We start from the raw sequence: 18,868 nt of genomic DNA, 5'->3' as shown, positions 1-18,868 counted from the left end.
AGACTCCTATCTGGTTAGTCATTGTGATAGAAACAGGGGACCCTCAGGGGTGATGTTTACTAAAGTAATTACTGTAAAAATTCTTTTGGGAGATACAGTAAAACCTGTAAAGTTGACCACCTTTGTAAGTTGACCACCTGTCTATGTTGACCACTTTTGTCAGGAACGGAATTTGTCCTATCTTGTATAATGAAGGAAAACCTCTGTAACTTGACCACCTTTCTATCTTGACCACCTGTCTATCTTGACCACTAATGTACCCCAAATTTGGTTTGGAGTATTGTAAAAAACCTTTGTAAGTTGACCACTTGGTTTATTTTTAAAACTTAATTTAGCAAGTTATTTTATTTTGTTATTATTTTTTTATAGCTTTCCAAGAACATTTTTACGCCAGACCAGCATTTTACCAACGAAATAAAACAGCAGCATAATTAAACCTCCTTGTAAGTTTAACCACATTAGAAAACTACTAAGAACCCTTTTATTCTCCAAATTTGTTTTTATTTCGTTGTTCTATTTGAGATCACCTTTTGTACTCTCTGTTGAATGAAAACACGTGTCAGTAGAAAAGTACAAAGTATTTTTTTTCAGTTGCAATATTTTGTGGCAACACTGGAATTGTACTGGAGTTTAAGTTACTTGCATTGCAGTATTTCTGGTGCAAGGGATTAAGAAATAGAACATTTTCATTTTCAACTGCCTTTTAAAACTATGAGAGTCCAGCTTGTTGCTCTTTGTGTCATAGTTTTACATAAAATGGTTTCAAAAAGAAAGTTAGTTAAGCTTGAGATTGATAAAAAGTATGAAACATTAAAATTAATTGAAAAGGGAGAAATCCAGAGAAAATTAGCTGACACGTATGAAATTTCCAAAACTAGTGTCTAATAAGTGCGCCAAACTTCAATAAGGAGTTATTTTGTTCAAAAGTAGAACATCATGGTTATAAATGTATTAAATGTATGTGAGAAAAAAAAAATAGGCGAAAAATTTGTTATTTTTGATTAGCTATGAATTTTTAGGAACTATAAATATCAAATAACTTTTTTAAACAATGATTTTTTTTTAAATCAATTTACTGAAATTTTAAATTTACATGACACATTATCGGTCATTCTGAGAAAATAACCTCTAAAAATATTTGAATAATATTTTAAATTATTGTTTCAAAGTAATGTTAAACAATGAAAGTGAGTTGATTGGAAAGAGTAAGTGTCAATTAGTCAAAAAATGAATACATGGTGCAAGAAATGACAAAAAAAAAAAAAAAAAGAAAAATCATTACCCCCTTTATAAGTTGACCACCTGTCTAAGTTGACCACCAAAGTACTGTACCGCAAGTGGTCAACTTACACAGGTTTCACTGTACCTAGTTCCAATGTTGTGAGTTTTACCATAGGTAAAACCTGTATGGTTGATTACCTGTGTAAGTCAGCTTATTTTGTCAGGTACACATACACACACAAAATGAGTCCTAGATCACATATAACAACCTTTATAAGTTGCCCAATTGTCTGAAGTTAACCACTAAAGTGCTGTACTACTAGTGGTCAATTTATGCAGGTTTCACTGTAGCTGATTGTGAGAAAGTATTAAAGTGTTAAAATGATATTAAACAAGCGAAAAAAAATTAAATCTGTTTAAATGATGTTAATGCATCATTTGCTGCTGACTAAAGAAAAAAATTCCCCTACCCTTCTTTTTAGCCTACTTTCCCATTAAAAGTCAGAGAGAGAAGAAAAAAGCATGAAAGAAAGCTTTAATGCATCTTAAAAATATCGCAAAAAATGAAAAAACGGTCAAAAATAAATATATCGAAAAATAAAAAATTGGAAAGCAAGGTACTGAGATGGGGGAAAATGTCTGTCTCCACAGCTCCTCTTTATAAAAAGAACATGAAATTAATTTGTTTTCTTTATGCATGTTGTACATAAAAATTGATATAAGTGCACATTAAACTTATTATACAGTTAGTTATCATTGGAATGAAGTAGTTTTTTTATCTTCAGAACCTAAACCCTATTTTAACATTATTATTAGGTTCCAATTTACGCGGTTTCGATTTACGCGTCATTTCTGTGGAACGTAACCCCCTCGTAAAACGAGGGTTTACTGTATTATGTTTTAGTAGGATAAGGAGTTATGTCACACAATAAATTCTCACCTCTGTTACCTAAACACAAAATGCCATTCCTCATTAACAAATGGCAGTAATGGCATCAAATTTTATTTTCCATGACACATGGGAGCCCTCTTGTTTATTTTCAGTCATGAAGAAGTTGTGAGTTTTTGTCGAAAAACAGGAAGTGGTTATTGTTACTGCTCACCTCCGTGAACTTGATTTTCAGGGATGTAAATTAATGTAAAAATAAAGGTGAACATGTTTTCATTTGCTTATCATATGCATATTATAGCAACGAAGAAAAAAATATTTCCCTGAAAAATATATCCATTAGGCCTATATTAATAGAAAATTCCTCACCTCCATGACAGACCTTATCAATGTCATTATCTGAGGTGAAAATAAATGATAGAGGGAAAATACATCAATCTTAGGCATTCTACCAAAATTATAAACTGCCAGTATATTCTCAAAATTACTAAATAAAGTCAGACCCCGATTTAAGGAAATCTCGGACCAAAACTTTTATATGTTAAATCAGGGTTATTCGTAATATCGGGGTGTGAAATTTTTTTAAAAAAAAAGCACTTACCTTATCTAACCCCTAATAAGCAACTGCACAAAAAATCCATAATTAGAAAGTTTACTTTTTATTCAGCATTTCACGACTTATTATGACGCAAGTTAATTTGAAATTTTAAACTACTGAGGAAAAAAAACGTTTGGACAATCTCCTTGATACTTGACTCGGAATAGTTCTCTTTCAACTTTATGGAGAGAAGAAAATACTGTGTCCTTTGCAGCCTGCTGCATGAGATATGTTTTTAGTTTCCAGGCCATGTAAAGCATTTGAAAAAGTTACATTTAATGAGAGTTTCACTATCGCTTTCAGCATCAGAATCACTCTTGTTTGGTTGCAACCTTGCCCTCGCCCCTCAAAAATTACGGATTCCAAGAAAAGTGTTTTTCTGCTTTGGACAATACAAATAAAACATTTGGAAAACAATCCAGTATTTCTAAACTCAAATAAACAAAAAAAATTTTTTGGTTGTTAAAATAATTTGTTATTTCGGGGTTTATTATTTGGTAGATAGGGGTTTTTGCCTTCATTTTAGCCGGAGAAAAAAGAAAAATTCGCTAAATCCCAAAATTTGTTAAATAGAGGTTCGTTAAATCAGGTTTTGACTAATGATTTGAACTAAAAGTATAACTACTAATTAAGCCGTTCTTTAATTAATAAGGCTTAGTATTAGAATCCCACTAATCATTAAAATAGCTCATTCTTTGCACAATTGACAAAATTACTTATTCATATTAAATTGGCCATAATTTTTAAACATTAGAAGTTTTTTTTTCTTTTTTTTTTCCGAGAACAAGACATTTTTTTAATTTTTAATTATGAGTAAAATAATTGGAACTTAACTGGGCCATTGTTTATGGTTCTTTTAATAGGTAACACTTTCATGTAAGAATGAAAACAAAAGGTTTCGAAATTGAAAAATATTTGTGTTCAAAAGTTATTTTTTCTGGGGAATGACCAATATGCACAAACATTTTTTTTTTTTTTTTTTGACAATGAAAATTATCTTTTTAAGTTGACATTTTATTGGTTTTATTTATTTTTGAAAGAACGTTAATTTATTTTTTTTTTTTTGACAACAGTATAAAAACAATTTTTTTTGTTGATGTATTGTATTTGTTTTAATGAACTTATTAATTTTTATTCTTTTTTTTTTTTTTTAAGACTTTTTGAAGGATGTTAAATATTTTCTTTAATGAAAAAAAATATATAGTAGCTGCTTTGTTTAAAAGGTGCTGTTACTTTGTTCGTTCATTTTAATTTTTACGCTTCTAATTCTCCAGATGAGCGAGGCATATTATAGAAATCAGGTTTAAATATTAAAAAAATATGTTTGAAATAATTTGCGATTTTAATTAACTTTGAGGACATTGTTCAGATACTACAAAGTCGATATCGGTATACGGGAAAGTAGACTCGTTTAGTTTTGGACGGAATTTCTTGTTTAAAAAAAATCTGATTTTCGCTCCAAATTTCAGAACTTCAAGTTGGTCCCGTACTGCGTTTTCCGAAGAAAAAATGAAACTTTAATTCCATATATAAAATGCCATGAGTGCCTACCTTAATCAAGTTATTTAAGACTTATTAGAATAGTATGTAACTATAATTTTTGAAAAATAATAATTTTTAAATAAACCTTGTCAAATAAAAAGGTTTTGACAAGAATTTGGTGGAAATTTTAAAGAGCATTTAAATTATTACTTTAAACCAATATTAAAAAGTTTACAGTTTTAATTCCCATGATTGAAATATAAAGTCTTATTTATGATTAAAACTGTTACATTGCCTTCAATATAAGGTTTTTTTTTTCTCGTATTTTTCTATTTTTTATTTATGAATATAAGTTGTATTGAAAAGTGCTTTAGCAATTTTCATTGTTCTTTTTTGTGCATACAAGTTCAGTGTTTTAATTTAATTTCCACCAGTCATTTATTCAATTGTTTATTTACTTGACATCAACCAATAACTTTCCCATTTCCCACCTTTTTTTAAAATGAGTTTCTAAAAACCATTGAAAATATGAATCAATTTTCCTTCAGTCAATTTAGTCTTTGCAATAATACATAGCTCAGTATCTTACAGTTTTCATCAAATTTCTTTGTATCCATGTTTTGATAGTAAATATAATACTTTGAACTATGATATTTTTCTTTAATTGACTTTTTCCTTTTCTTGTCCAATTATTATATATATATATATATATATATATATTTTCAACAGGGAATATCTCAGATCTTATTTTTGTATTTTTTGATCCTATTGGGCAAGCTTTACGCAAGAGGACTCTGAATGTTGTTGAATCTCTTAGTGCTAAGCATGGAGATAAAATAAAATTATTTCTAAGTAAAGCAGATGAAGCTGGAAATGAAACAGATAGACAGGTTTGTGGAAGTTATTTAATTTCTGCTGGTAACACTTAAATCAAATAACTCACTTGAATAATATACTTATGATTTGGTGTCTCCTAACAGCATAGTTAGAGTAGAAGGCTCTGTGCTGAGAGCTTTGGTTTGAATCCTCGCCTGTGTGTAGACAGTGGCGCTCACAAGGGGAGGGTCCAGACCCCTCCCATCCCCCATTGACTTTTTTTAATTGACTATAATCCTATGTATGTAGTACATAAAATAATTCTAAGCAGAGATGACAATAATTTCAGATTTAATAAATGGAAAAATAAAATTATTTTACTCTCTTTCGTCCCCTGCAAAATCAAACTGTATATAAACATGGATTGTTCTATAATGATTTTGCTATGCTGTTTTTATTTTTAATTACAAGAAAAGTAAATAAATTCATTCTTGTACTTTCTAGTATTTTAATTGAGTATTTGTTTTAAGTAACGTTAAATAATTATTCAATCATTTTTTTTCAATGAGTTTTATTTCCGACAATCTGTAAAATCAAAAGAATGTAATTAGATGTGTGTTAGAGTAGATGAGACAGGTGGACCTTCGATCCTGGACCCCCCCCCCCCCCCCCCGAAACCTTTCTGTGTGCGCCACTGTGTGTACATATTATTGATGAGCATTCAGCTTTCTCCAATCACTCCCTATTGGTTTGGATCATGGATCATACTTAAAGCTGTATAAACCTCAGCAATCCGCTGGAGCTTTTCAAAATTAGCCTTTTAATTCAAATTAAAGTGCACAAGATGGTTGCTTGGGTTACTAACAAAGAGCAAAGTATACATAATTCCTACAATTATGTTCCTTATAATTATTTCTCACTATTAAGGTCCTAAAAAGTGCTTAGCACAGCAGACCCTCATTTTAAGCGGAGATTATGTTCCAAAAAAAAAAATGCTGCTCAAATTAAGACCTAATATTAGTGCTAACATAAGGGGTTAAGTTTCATTTAATTTCCAGATGAAATTTGAAATGTTAAGCAGTAAGTTACTTATTATTCACTAATATTATCCTCATATGAAGATCATTGAATACAAACCTTCAATTGAGGCAGTGAGAAGCAAAGGCATGCAAGTGCCAAAATTAAAAGTTTGGAGATAACTATACAAATGGTAGGTGAACCTCTATTCTGTCTTGAGGCAAGAGATAGTACTAGTAGCCCTGGTAGGTACTTGTCATACAGCATAAAAAAAATTTCAATGAAAGCCTACCTAAGAAGTCATCTTTATATGCGTTTTACTCAAAACTTGAAAATGTCCACTCACATCCCTTTGCTTCTTGCTGCCCCAATTATAGTTGAAACTTTATATAAAACAAAAACATTTTCCCTATTTTAGAAAGTATTGATGCAGATTGTTCAAGAACTGTGCAAAAGGCCAGGATTAAACAGAGCAGGATTTGACCTCTCTACTATATATATACCCAATCCCAACAAGGTTTGAATTTTTTTCCTGAATTTTATCTTTATAATGCATTTTAGTTTACCAAAGCTGTCTAATGCTGTAACATATATTTGTATGTATTGTGTATAAAAGTATGAATTTTTGCTTTTAATTTTAATACTAATTTTGTGCTGTTAAATGTTCTTACAGCCTGTTCGATGTGTAAATCAGATAGAAGAAGTATGTAAAGAAATTGAAAAAACAATTAATAGGACTGTCCAAAACACTCTTAACACTTTAGAATCTGATTGTACAAAAATAGAAAATGCTATTGAGGATAAACTAAAATATAATGAGTAAGTTATAAAACAATTCTTATTGTTCTCAACTTATATCATTTTGTTATATAAAATCTGATATATATAAGGTTCATTCAAAGGAAACTATATGCGTCTAACTTCGCACTAGACGTTAGACGGTGCCATGTAATTGCAAGTATGGAGACACCATATATTGGTAGAGAGACTGACGCATGCACAACATTTCATGTTGTACGGTGACAGTGTGGTTCATGGGTGCAAGACCTTCCGTCTCAGGACGGATTTCCAGCTTGGACAAAATTTCCGAGACAGAGGTCGGGACGGAAAGAAATTCAAATACTTTCTTTCAGTTTTTACTTAAAAAAGAAAAATTTAGTGTTTGACTTTACACGCATAAATGAAAATCATGTGCGTTCTTAAAATGTCTTAGAGTTGAATCTGAATCACCGATTGAGAATGATTGCTGATGCGATGAAATGTTTACGCCACAGCAAAGGGCGTCCACATACCAGGTAACACAGGAACTATCAGGGATTTTGAAGATTTTAATAAAAATGGGAATTTTCAAAAGAATCGGTGGGGGGGGGGATTTCAAGCTGGTTTGAAACATCAATGGGTAACCGTTCCTGCATTTTTGACAAAAACTTGAAGAATAACTAAATTCCAATGTCATTTAATCTAACACTCGCTAGAATGGAAATATAGGGGGGGGGGAGTTGGAGAGAGAAAGGAAACGAGAAAGTAACGGCAACAAGAGTTTGCGAAAAAAAGTTGCTCTTGCAATAAGTTCACAAATTAACCCACGATACGGGGGTCTTAAAACGTTTATTCTTGGACAATCTAAGAGGGGAGGGGGGGCTACTCAAGGACTCCAGTATCAAAGATCGAAAAACTGAATTGAAGGCCATTTTTGAAGATAGGAGTGGTTCGGAATTTCTCCTCTGCAAACTCTTAAAAATTTAAAAGTCAAGAATGATTAGGCCGTCTTTAATGATGTAAAAGTGGGGAGTGGAAGTTTAAAAAAAATTGAAAACTGGAGTCTTAAAAACACTAATTTAGGCAATCTTTGATCACTTTATGAGAGATGGTTTTGGTGTTCTAACATGAAAATGTTGCAGCTAATGTATTAAAAACTATTTGAAGCTTTACTTAAATGGGACTTAAGAGAAAGGGAATTTAGGGCCCTCTCCCAAAAAGTATTTGTAGTTGAAGTCGTAAAACTTTTAGGCTGTCTTTGGCAATGTCAAGAGGGGGGGGGGGGGTGAGGCTTTCTTCAGGTGAAATTCCGAAACTAGAGTGTTAAAAGCGCAACTTTAGACCGTATTGGCGTTCGGGGTCCCCGTTCCCCGAAAAATATTCAAAGCTGAAGTATTCAGAACTCAGCTTTAGGTAATGTTTGGAGGACTGAAGAACAGGGAATTCAAAGGCTTTTGGTAAATTTTAGAACTTAAATTCTTAAAACTTCGGTGATGAAAAGGGGGAACCGCAAATTTAAGTCAAATGTAGGGAATTTAGGGGAAGGTGTTCGGGGGGGGGGGGGCTTCTCCCTCCACCGAAATTTATTCCATGCTGAGCTATTGAAGTGCTATTTTGGCTATTTTTGAGTGAGTTAAGAGTTAAAGAATTTATAAGGGTCTTTCTCGAAACATTTAAGAAATTGAAGTCTTAAAACTTTCGGTTGTCTTTGGCGATGTGGGGAAGGGAGTTGCTCTTTCAATAGCAAAATAAATCTTAAACACAAACTTACACTACCTTTAGTAAACGCAATGAAGGGGGAGGGGGTATTCCGCCGCCCAGCCTGAAATATTTCCATTTCTGAAATTTTAACTTTGCACTATCTTTGAATGAATTAAGGGGGGAAGGGTGTAAGAAGCTTATTTCAAAAAGTTTCCTAAATTAAAGTATTAAAACTTTTAGGCGGTCATAAATCATGTTTATAGGTAAGGGGGGTACTATTCCTAGAAAACAATTTTAGAAACTGAAGCCTTAAAAATTAAATTTAGAACATTTGTGGTGAACTCAAAGGAAGGAGTTCGGGAGTTCTCTTCCGAAAATTTTTTGATGCTGAATTATTTATAACGCCAGTTTCAGCTATATTTGAGTGCCTTAAGAGGCTGATGAAGACTGTATGGGGGAATGGTGCCAGTTCATTATCATTAGTCGCCCATACTCTTCCCCCACATTTCCTTCTTTTCTGGTTTGTTGGCTTGGGTAGACTTTCTGATCAAAACTGATTTATGTTGCAAAAGTTAAAATCTTATGTCCCAAGCGATTTTATATCGCTGCAATAAAAATGTTTACGATCGGCAAAAAAACTAATGGCGGGGAGCTGCGAACATTTTTACCCCTGATGTTATCCAACATCATCTCATATTGCGTTTTTTCGACTTCAATTTCGAAATATTGCCGAAGGAGGGTTCCTGAACTCCATCCCTTCGATAATGCATTTAAAAAGTGTATAAACGTTTTGAAAGATGGAGTACAATTTTTTTTAAAGCTTCAATTTCGGGGAGAGCCCAAAGCACCCCCCCCCCCCCCTTCCTTCGTCTTTCTCTAATATTTTTGAAGGTCGTCCAATATTGTGGTTTTGGAACTATCAGTTTGAAATAATCAATGTAAGAGTCTCTGAACCTCTCCTTTCCCTGAACTTTACCATAATGGCCTAACATTGCGTTTTTTGGACTTCAATTAAAAAAAAAATTCTGGGAGACAGCCCAATGACCGCCTGTTATTGACGGTTTTCAGATTTTTGGAAATATGATATCAAAACACTTATATATTGTTGAACAACAACATTTATACACATAAATTTTTTCCTTAAGCACACATGCGGGGGGGGGGGGGGGGGCTGAAAATATTTTGCGTCTTGAACACATCAGCAAACTTGCACCTATGGTGTGGTTTAACGCAGAAGAGAAGGTGGTTACATAAGTTATCGTCCAATACGATACGGGTCCTTTTTTGACCACAAGGGCCCACTCGGGAGAGGGGCCCCCACTGCTTGTCGAATTCCGGAAACAAGGAACCACCATCAATGTTAGCATTATCAAGCCACTTTAGACGAGCCATTAAGTCGAAACGGCCAGGCATGTTGTCCAAAGGCGTCCACAAACGACCAATGCGGTGAAGACGACATTGCAGTAGTTTCGGTGGAAAACACTGGAGCTGGAACATCCACTGTGCAGACCTTTCACTGCGTGACTTTCATGTTTTTAGACCTCTAAAACAAGCTATTCACAGATGATACATCGGATATCGTGGATATCACAATGGACGACGAAGTGTGTTACTGGGTTTACACACACACACACACAGTCCTGGATTCTTTAGCAACCTACTAGCTACTTCAAAGATGGAATTGACCGCCTAGTGTTGCAGTGGGATAAATGTGCCAACAGTTTTGGCAATAATTTTTAAGTTAAAATCCTAACCGTTACTTTAGGCTAGTGGCCACGTTTCATTTGAATGCCCCCCTTATATATTTCATTTTTTTTTATTTTAAAGCTTTTCATGTAATGTCTGTAACTTAGTGCTTAACTTTGAAAGTTGCCATTAAATATAGGTGACTCTATTTTCTTCAACAGTCATTAAAAATTTAATTACATTAGGTATTGTTTAGTGCATGATTATAAATTGTACTAATCTTAATTTTGCTACTAATCGGAATTTATAACTCAACCTATAGAACATAATTTTCATGTTTCTGAAAATTAAGCTGTCAAACAAATTCAATGTACATAAAGACAGACTATGTCGGTTGCTTTCGAAACTTTTTATACTCAAGCGCATTCTTTTTCACAAAGAAATTGTTATGCTTCCTCCCCTTCAACTTTTATTTGTATATATAATTTTATGAATGCTATATCAATATTACAATTAATATTATGTGTTAGAAAAACAATACCAGATTTTTCATAAAATAGTTTTTATGCACCAAAATATACATTTGTTATTGTAATAGGATTATTTATTGTTAATTTTTTTACCTTTAACGAATCAGTTAAAATTACCAAAAAATACAACATTAGTAAAATATTAATACTGTGGAGTCTCCCTTTCATCTTGTCGAAATTTCTCGCTGCAAAAAAAGTTTGTATATGACTTTTTGACAAACATAAACAATTATTTTAGATACTTGTAGACACCTCTCAATCTGCTAGAATTCATCCCCAAGAATATTTCAACATTTTCTAGATGACAAGCTGAATTTATACCATATTTCTAAAAATCCTGAATTATTCAATATAAAATTCTGTTATGATACACACATCAATAATAGTAGAGTGGATAGGGTAATAATAAATATAACTAATAAATGTAGATGATAGATAGTTGGTGATGTACAGCTAAACAGATCAACATCAGTGTTCTGCTGCATATTGAGAATCTCCAGTTTTACTTTTATTGTCAGAAAACTTTCTCTCATCAAGCGAACTAATTCAATTTTTTCAGATTTCTTTATCATTAATATTCATAGAAATGCTTCATGATGCTAATTTGATACCTGTTTTTTATAAACCGTGTCTTCTGAAAACAAGTTTTGTTTCAATTCCAAAGTTAACTAACAATATATCAAAATGAGAAGAAATATTAATAGTCTATGACTAACGAAAATTATTTGTTGGGAATTGTTTTCATTTTCTATTTCCAAACAGACTTGTCAGAAATACCACTGCAATTTTTATAAAGGAACAGATCCTCTATTACAGCCGCTCTCAAACTTTTTGCGTTTGCATGTATTTGACCGAGTTATTGTGGACATTCTAATTCAAAACATAATGGACGAAACTTGGCATTCATGCACAGTTTCAGTAGTTTTGGCACCAATCTCTTCAGATGGTCCACTCGAACAATCGCTGCTGAGTTTCAAACAGAGTTACAGAAGGGATCATATAAAAATTGATGCTCATATGCACCTCAATGGGAGAGGCGCTGGTAGAGTTTCACTACCAACCCATTTGTGGATTCTTTGGCACCGCTTGCTCAAGAGAAGGAGGAGCATTAAGTGCTTCTGTCGTCTTGTAGGTCTGATCTTCTTTTTTATGATTCTGCCCCTGTGCATTATCAAAACTAGAACTGCGGCCAAGCCACTTAATTTATCCAAATTGGTGACCATATTATATAAATTTAAAATTCCTCAAAGACAAAAAAAAAAAAAAAAAATGCAACAAGCTAGTTGATATAACACGTAAAGTTCAACTCCGAATTTTGGTGAATGCGATAGCACGTAAACATCGATTGCTTTAGAAGAAAGTTTCCTGATCTGTTCCTCCAGACCAGGAAGGCAAGCAATGCCAGATACAACCCATAGAAGTATTGATTTAGAATAGAAACCTGGAAGACTTAGCATTAGCCAAATTAGCTCTCGTCGTTTTAGACCCTTTTGTCAAAAAACTGGTGCCTTTCAAATAAGGTCTTTCTAATAATGAAATTATATCTGTCTTTCCAAGAAATTAAAATAATAGGAAGAGTGAGCTGTATACTCATTGTATTACTGATAATGGCTGTAGATTCTGGCTTTATGTCCATGGGCGCCCATATGCAAAGTTGCAGGGGGGGCTCAAATATTTTCCCCGTGGTTTAGCTGGATATTTTCCCCGTAGAAAACAATTTCAGGACAGATTAAAGTCATTAAAATTAGACATTTTTAATAACTTATTCATTAAAAGGGGTGGAGTATTTTTACATTCGTGCAAAGAAAAAAGTACTAAAAGCAAGGAAGTTCTAATTTGAAAGAGGGGGCTCGAGCCCCCCCCCCTTGCCCCCCTATATGGGCGCCTTTGTTTATGTCAAAAATTTGAGTACGTACAACAAGAGCGCAGAATACATTTTAGAACTGAATTTGTTTTCTGTGCAGGCTGAAAAGCTTATACTATTGCATTGATAAGTTGTATGTGCCGAAGCTGTGTTAAGATATGAAGTTTTGAGCTTTATTAGCCAATAACTATCATTCCTTTTCAACACCAACCCAAAATTCATCGAGTAAAACATAATCAAACAAGTTTTTAAAGAAGATAATTTCTGTATTTCAATTAATGATTCATACTGTGGCATAAACAGCGTAATTTGGTAAATGAATTTTCACACGTAGATTCAGAGTCGTTATGAGCGAGTGAGAAGTATTCCACATGTATTTTATAAGGTCTCCCGAATGAACAAGAATGCTTTTTTAAATACCACGAAATAGTTGCAATGCATTTTTTTTCTTCAGATAGTTTTCTTGAAACACTTCACTTTAGAAAGAAAAAATATTCTGCTATGTTTCCTCTAAGACAGAGCAGTGGTGTTCTCATAGGGTATATACTCCATAGACACTGTATACTCTCAAACATTTTTTAAGACATATAGGGTTTACTCTCAAGCTATAAAAATTTTCATATTATGACACATTATGTATATGATGGCATATACATATTGTGCATAACTGATTACTGGGAGTATACCCTCAGAAAAATCAATGGGAACATCAATGAGGTAGAGAAAACAAAAACTTAGCCTTTTTTTTTCTGTGTTATTTTGTCTCTCACAACAAAAGAGGTCTTCTTGAATGAAAATAGCAGCTTAGTTCAGTGTGCCAAGAATGTCGGCAAGATAGATTATATCAATCGACGTTCTTCATGCAAAATATTGAAAACTGCAAGAAAGATGTGTCTTTTGCCTCAGCTAAAATACCTTCAGTTCATCCCCAAGTTTATACAATCTTTCAAAAGCGTTTGCTTTGTCTAGTCAGTATTTTGTACCAAAAATAGTGATTTGTGATAATTTCCCATGTCTTTATGAATCCTGCTCGATGGTGTCGAATAAATGTAACCAGACTTGAAAATAATTTCTACTTCTGAAGCTTTATCAAGAAATTTCTTTAAATCAGAAAACGTTTTTTTTTTAAATTTTTTTTTATTATTTTTTTTTTTTTTAAAATGCTGGCATGGCAAAGACACTATGACGCCTACTATTTCAATTTGGAGCAGCATTCTTTATCCTTGAAAGTTTTATTTTTCTGAAATTACTGTGGAAAATAAAATGCAACGGCTAACTAGTGGCGGAACCCAAGGGTTCCTCGGAACACACTTTGGGAATTGTTGCTCTATAAAAATTGCAGATGCAAAAGCAAACCCATCATACTAGCATTCATGTGCATAAAAAATCTTACTGCCTAAAATTTTCATTTATTTTTATGCTAAGATTTTATAAACTTGAGCAGTTTCAGAAGAATAATTAAAAACTTTTGAACAAACCCCTGGTTACTTTAGGCATTTATATTAACTTCTTTGCAAAACTTTTGTAAAACATTAGCAACTGGGTCAAGTGCGGGAGAAACTATGTCATAAATACAAACCTGGTTAGTAACTACCTTTATAATTGGTTTTTCTCCCATGTTTAGTTTCTGCTCATAGAGCAACTTTCTATTCATAATAATTAAGTTATTTTTTCTTTAATTCTTACAGATATACCCCAATATGTTTCAAAATTTGATCATTTTAGGCTTGTTAACAGGTTGAATGCACCTTCAGCATCATTAATAACAGGAAATAATATTATTGAAAGAAACATTATGTTGCAATCTAATAAGTTTTATGTACTCTGAAATTTAAAATTGAAATATATTAATCTTTCTCCTTTTCTTTTTCGTACAGGAGAAGTAAAACTGAAAATATAAGGTCTGGTGGCAAAGGACTTGTAATAGGTTTAGTAGGTTTGTCTTTGCCAATTTTCTTAGTTCTGGGAATTCTCATCAGCAGTGCATCAGTTCAGTTCCTTCACAATACAATTGGCACCACCCTCACAGAAGCTTTACAACTGTATTTTGTAAGTAGTTATGCATCTTTGACATTATGTTAGCAATTAACTGATTTTTGGAGGAAAGGATCTGTAAGTACTTTGTAGAAAAAGAGAATGGGATCGTTTCCAAAATTTTAAAAGTATTTTTTTTTTCTGGAAGAGCATGCTTAAAAACATAGGATCTGACATTTTTTGATAAATTTGTTTATGTTTCATATTAAAAAAAAATTACTTAAATCTGAGAACTTTCATTCAGGGTTCGTACGCTCCTTCAAAACTCCTCCAATACTTCTTCATTTAGGAAATTTTTTTGAAGGGCCCTTCAAACTCCTTCATTTTTGTTTTAACTCCTTCAAAACTCCTTCTTTTTTAGTTCAAGACTGCATAATCTTCTACGACAATAACTTGAAATATTTCAATTGACAACTTAACTTCATCACAAGGACGATTGTATAAGGGCAATTTTAATGTGATTTGGTGTATTTATTTGTTTCATAAACATGTGATTTGTAAATTGATCATAGAAGTCATAAAACCTGAAGGTGAAAATATTATTAGATAACTAAGAAGTTTCCCAAGTGAAGTAAAACATGCTTAAATGGTGCTTGGCTATTTTTTCAAGTTTTATGATTATTGTTTTTCCCTCCACCTCGCTCTCAGCAGCAGAAGTCAGGTTGTCTAATTATTTAAATATTTATAAATACATACTTTGATGTACTATATTAAGTGAATGTGTTAAAAAAACTATTTTTGTAAATCGCAGATATATTATAAAATGGGTCATCCACAAGGGATGTCGTGCCTTGAGGGGGAAACAAGTTGATGAAATTGTAATAAGGGGAAGAGAGAGGGTGACATCACACAGTTATTGTAACAATATGTTTTAAAAATACGACATGTGACAAGAGGAGGAGTTAGGTGAAGTGTCACACTTTGTGACAAGGGGGGAAGGGGGTAAAATATGTTGAAGAAAATTGCAACATCTTTAAATTACAGCCCATTAGTACTCCTTCAAAATCTCATTTTACTCCTTCAAAAGTCCTTCGTTTTATTTCTGAAATTGAGTACAAACCCTGTCATTGTTTACGGCTTCTGCCGATGACATCACAAATGATGAAATGCCATGCAGTGTTGCCATTCACAGTGCAAAATATTTAATTTGCATCTTTACTCATGTGTATAGGCAACGATATGGTTGGTAGCAAGCGTAGAGCGCAATTTTAATTCTCTGCTTGATTATCATAATGTGGAAACGTAGTAGAAAGATGTGGCAAAGTGCATCATTTGTGACGTCACCTAGACCATGCCTTGTTTGGAAAATTGGACATTTTAAAAAATTAATTTTTAAAAAAACCGTAGGGGGAAAATGAAAGTATTTTCTGGGTCCATGTTTTTTTTTTGCTCATTCTATCTTTCAATGATTAAAATTAGTACTTTTGACTGAAGGAAACCACCCCATTATTTAACAAACTATTTTTGAGTATTTCCCCCCTTTTTTGTGAAAAGACTTATTTTCTGGGTCCACAAAACAAATCCAATTACTGCCTGGGGCAACCTATGGTTAATTACATTTATAACACCAACTAGTCCCATATCCAGCATTGCATGAGCTGTCTCCTTGATAGGGAAAAGTGAAACTTAATAAATTTAACTCAATTTATGATGTTTTAAAGAATGCTAATGTACGTTATATGACCAAACTTTTTTTTAAAATGAAACTCCTGCGATATTCTTGCCTCAGAGTAACAGTAAGATATCTGATCCCAGAAACAACCCTAAGATATCTTACTGTTGCTCTGAGGCGAGGAACTATACCTTATAAAAATGATGTGCAAGTTTTATCATTTTTTTAAAGGAAAGTTTTACATAAAATTCAATTAATGCTTTTAGTTTGAAACTATCAGAGTAATTTCTAATAGTTCCATTAAAAAAAGCTTTTTAGAACTCCCAAAAATTAATATATGTATTAATTTGCATCAGTTGGGTTAAATCCTTAAAAATTAGAATTATTCGTTAATGTTTTGATCATACGTCATTTTCATTATGCATCGTTTTATGTTTAAAAAACATGTAAACGTGTAATAATGTAATGCGTAAACATGTAAACTTTAAAGGACATGTAAATGTTGCTTTACTGTTAGTACAAATAAACAAGCATAACTTTAATTTCTTGAGTTGAGTGAAAGTGAGAATGTGATATTGGAATGTTGTATTTTAATTATCTCAAAATGCACTAAATGTCCAAAAAAAATGTCACAGTCGAATTTTAAACGTTCCAATTTTGGAAGAATGCGATTCGATGAGTATTACAGATATTTGCATTTTATCTTTGCTCGATGCAAGCTTGAAATCGGTAGTTGTGTCCGAGGAAGTGATGTAACACAGTTCAAAAAGGGGCAAATTGTTGGCCTGTACCAAAGTGGGACAAAATGCAAAGACATAGTTGAAATTAGTGGTATAGGATTGCGAATAGTTCAACGCATTATTAAAAGGTGGAAAGATGGCGGAGAAGCTACCTGTTCATGACATCTTTGTGGTCGTAAATCCATTCTAGATGAATGTGACTGGCGTTCTCTGAAGCGATTAGTGAAGAAAAATCGACTATTCAACTCACAACACTCTTCAACGAGGGAAGTAAAACAATTTCCAAGCACACAATGCAACGAGAACTTCAAAAATTGGAACTAAGAAGCTGTGTTGCAATAAGGAAGCCACTTGTGAGGGCCATTAATCAAAGAAAGAGACTGCAATTGGCAAAAGATCATAAAAGTTGGACTGTTAGTGATTGAGAAAAGGTCATGTGGTCCGATGAGTCAAGATTTACGCTCTTTCAAAATGACGGATGCGTCAGGGTTCGAAGAGAGTCACACAAAGCAATGGAACCTACATGTCTCGTTCCCACTGTGCACTCTTTCGGAGGCAGTGTAATGATCTGGGGTTGTTTCTGTTCATCTGGACTCGGCTCGGTTGCATTCTGCACCAACCAAATGAAGTTTGCACAGTACCTTAACATCTTGATGATCAAGTTGTGCCATCCATGAACTTTTATTTTGTTGACGGTTGTGGTGTATTCTAAGACGATAACGCCAGAGTCGACGGGCTACAATTGTTAAATTTTGGTTCGATGAGCACGATGCATCATTTCAACACATGATTTGGCCACCACAAAGTCCAGACCTACATCCAATCGAGAATCTGTGGGATGTACTCGAAAAGGATTTATCACACACACCACACTTCCTTCATCTATTGAACGTTTAGGAGACCTCTTGATGGAATTGTGTGCCAAAATAAAAACGGATACTCTACAAAAGCTCACTGAAGCAATGCCACAGTGTATGAAAGCTGTAATATGCGCAAAAGGTGGTCAAACCAAATATTAAGGCATGTGACTTTTTTTGGACACATAGTGTATTTTATGAATACCTTATTAGCATATTTTTAAAGCTTGATGTTTTCATTTCAGAAACCATTCTTTGTTCTTTGGTCATTTATTCCAGAAGATAGCCAAGTGTTTGTTGTTATTTTTATACTAATTCTTTCTGCCCTTCTTCTAGTGTTGGCAAGTTTTCATATCAGGTGATTTGAACATTTGATAAGTGTCCTTAACAAGTTGTCAGTTATTCCATTTTTCTAATATGCTTCAAGTTTATATTTTGTTTGTTATTTTTAGATGGAAACCTACGCTAACTAGGAAACAAAAACAAATTCTTTTGGAAAAGAAAGAATATGTTCAAAATGTCATAAAGAACAGAAAAGTGAGTGAACAATTCTATGTTATGTTAGTACAACAATATTGGGGTACAATATATTGATCACAAATTGGGGGGGGGGGGGAGGAAATTGATGCTGCATGGTTTTAATGAGAGTACTGATGTGACACTTAATACCTTACTGTCTGTGGTTTAGGAACATATCCTAATAACTTACATATTAAATACTGCTTCGTTATAGAGAATAGTTTTATTGCTTTTTTAAAAAAAATGTTTTTTAAAAAAAATTAGTGCCAAAGAAAGCAAAGACGTTCAACAGTTTTCAAGACTACTTCAGAAACATTCGTTCCAATTGTCATCATTCAGTGTCACTTATGCTGGGTTGCTGTTTCTTAATTGATTTACACCCATTTAGTAGTTTTACAATTCACACATTCACTTACTGTCAGTTTTGAAAACCTAATGGCAGAACAAGTCAAAATACAGGGAGTGTCTCCTTTCCCCCCAAAAAAGGAAAACTACCCTCCCCTCAAGAAATTCAATGGTTCAATGGAATTCAATTCCCTGTAA

At 33.2% G+C, this 18,868-nt stretch overlaps 1 protein-coding gene across 1 annotated transcript in view; it reads left to right on the top strand.

Annotated features, from left to right (window-relative positions):
- Nucleotides 1-18,868, top strand: part of LOC129221254 (uncharacterized) — a 103,960-nt gene that overhangs the window by 84,649 nt on the left and 443 nt on the right. The window contains exons 7-12 of the mRNA XM_054855709.1: nt 4,920-5,080; nt 6,442-6,540; nt 6,697-6,842; nt 14,441-14,612; nt 18,052-18,164; nt 18,259-18,343. Of these exons, the coding sequence (XP_054711684.1) occupies nt 4,920-5,080; nt 6,442-6,540; nt 6,697-6,842; nt 14,441-14,612; nt 18,052-18,164; nt 18,259-18,343 (776 nt within the window). The remainder of the gene's footprint in view (nt 1-4,919; nt 5,081-6,441; nt 6,541-6,696; nt 6,843-14,440; nt 14,613-18,051; nt 18,165-18,258; nt 18,344-18,868) is intronic.

This window comes from Uloborus diversus, chromosome 4 (assembly GCF_026930045.1).
Source record: "Uloborus diversus isolate 005 chromosome 4, Udiv.v.3.1, whole genome shotgun sequence".
Classification (NCBI taxonomy): domain Eukaryota; kingdom Metazoa; phylum Arthropoda; class Arachnida; order Araneae; family Uloboridae; genus Uloborus; species Uloborus diversus.
The sequence above is the reverse complement of the archived record's forward strand: the minus strand, read 5'-3'. Positions and strand labels throughout refer to the sequence as shown.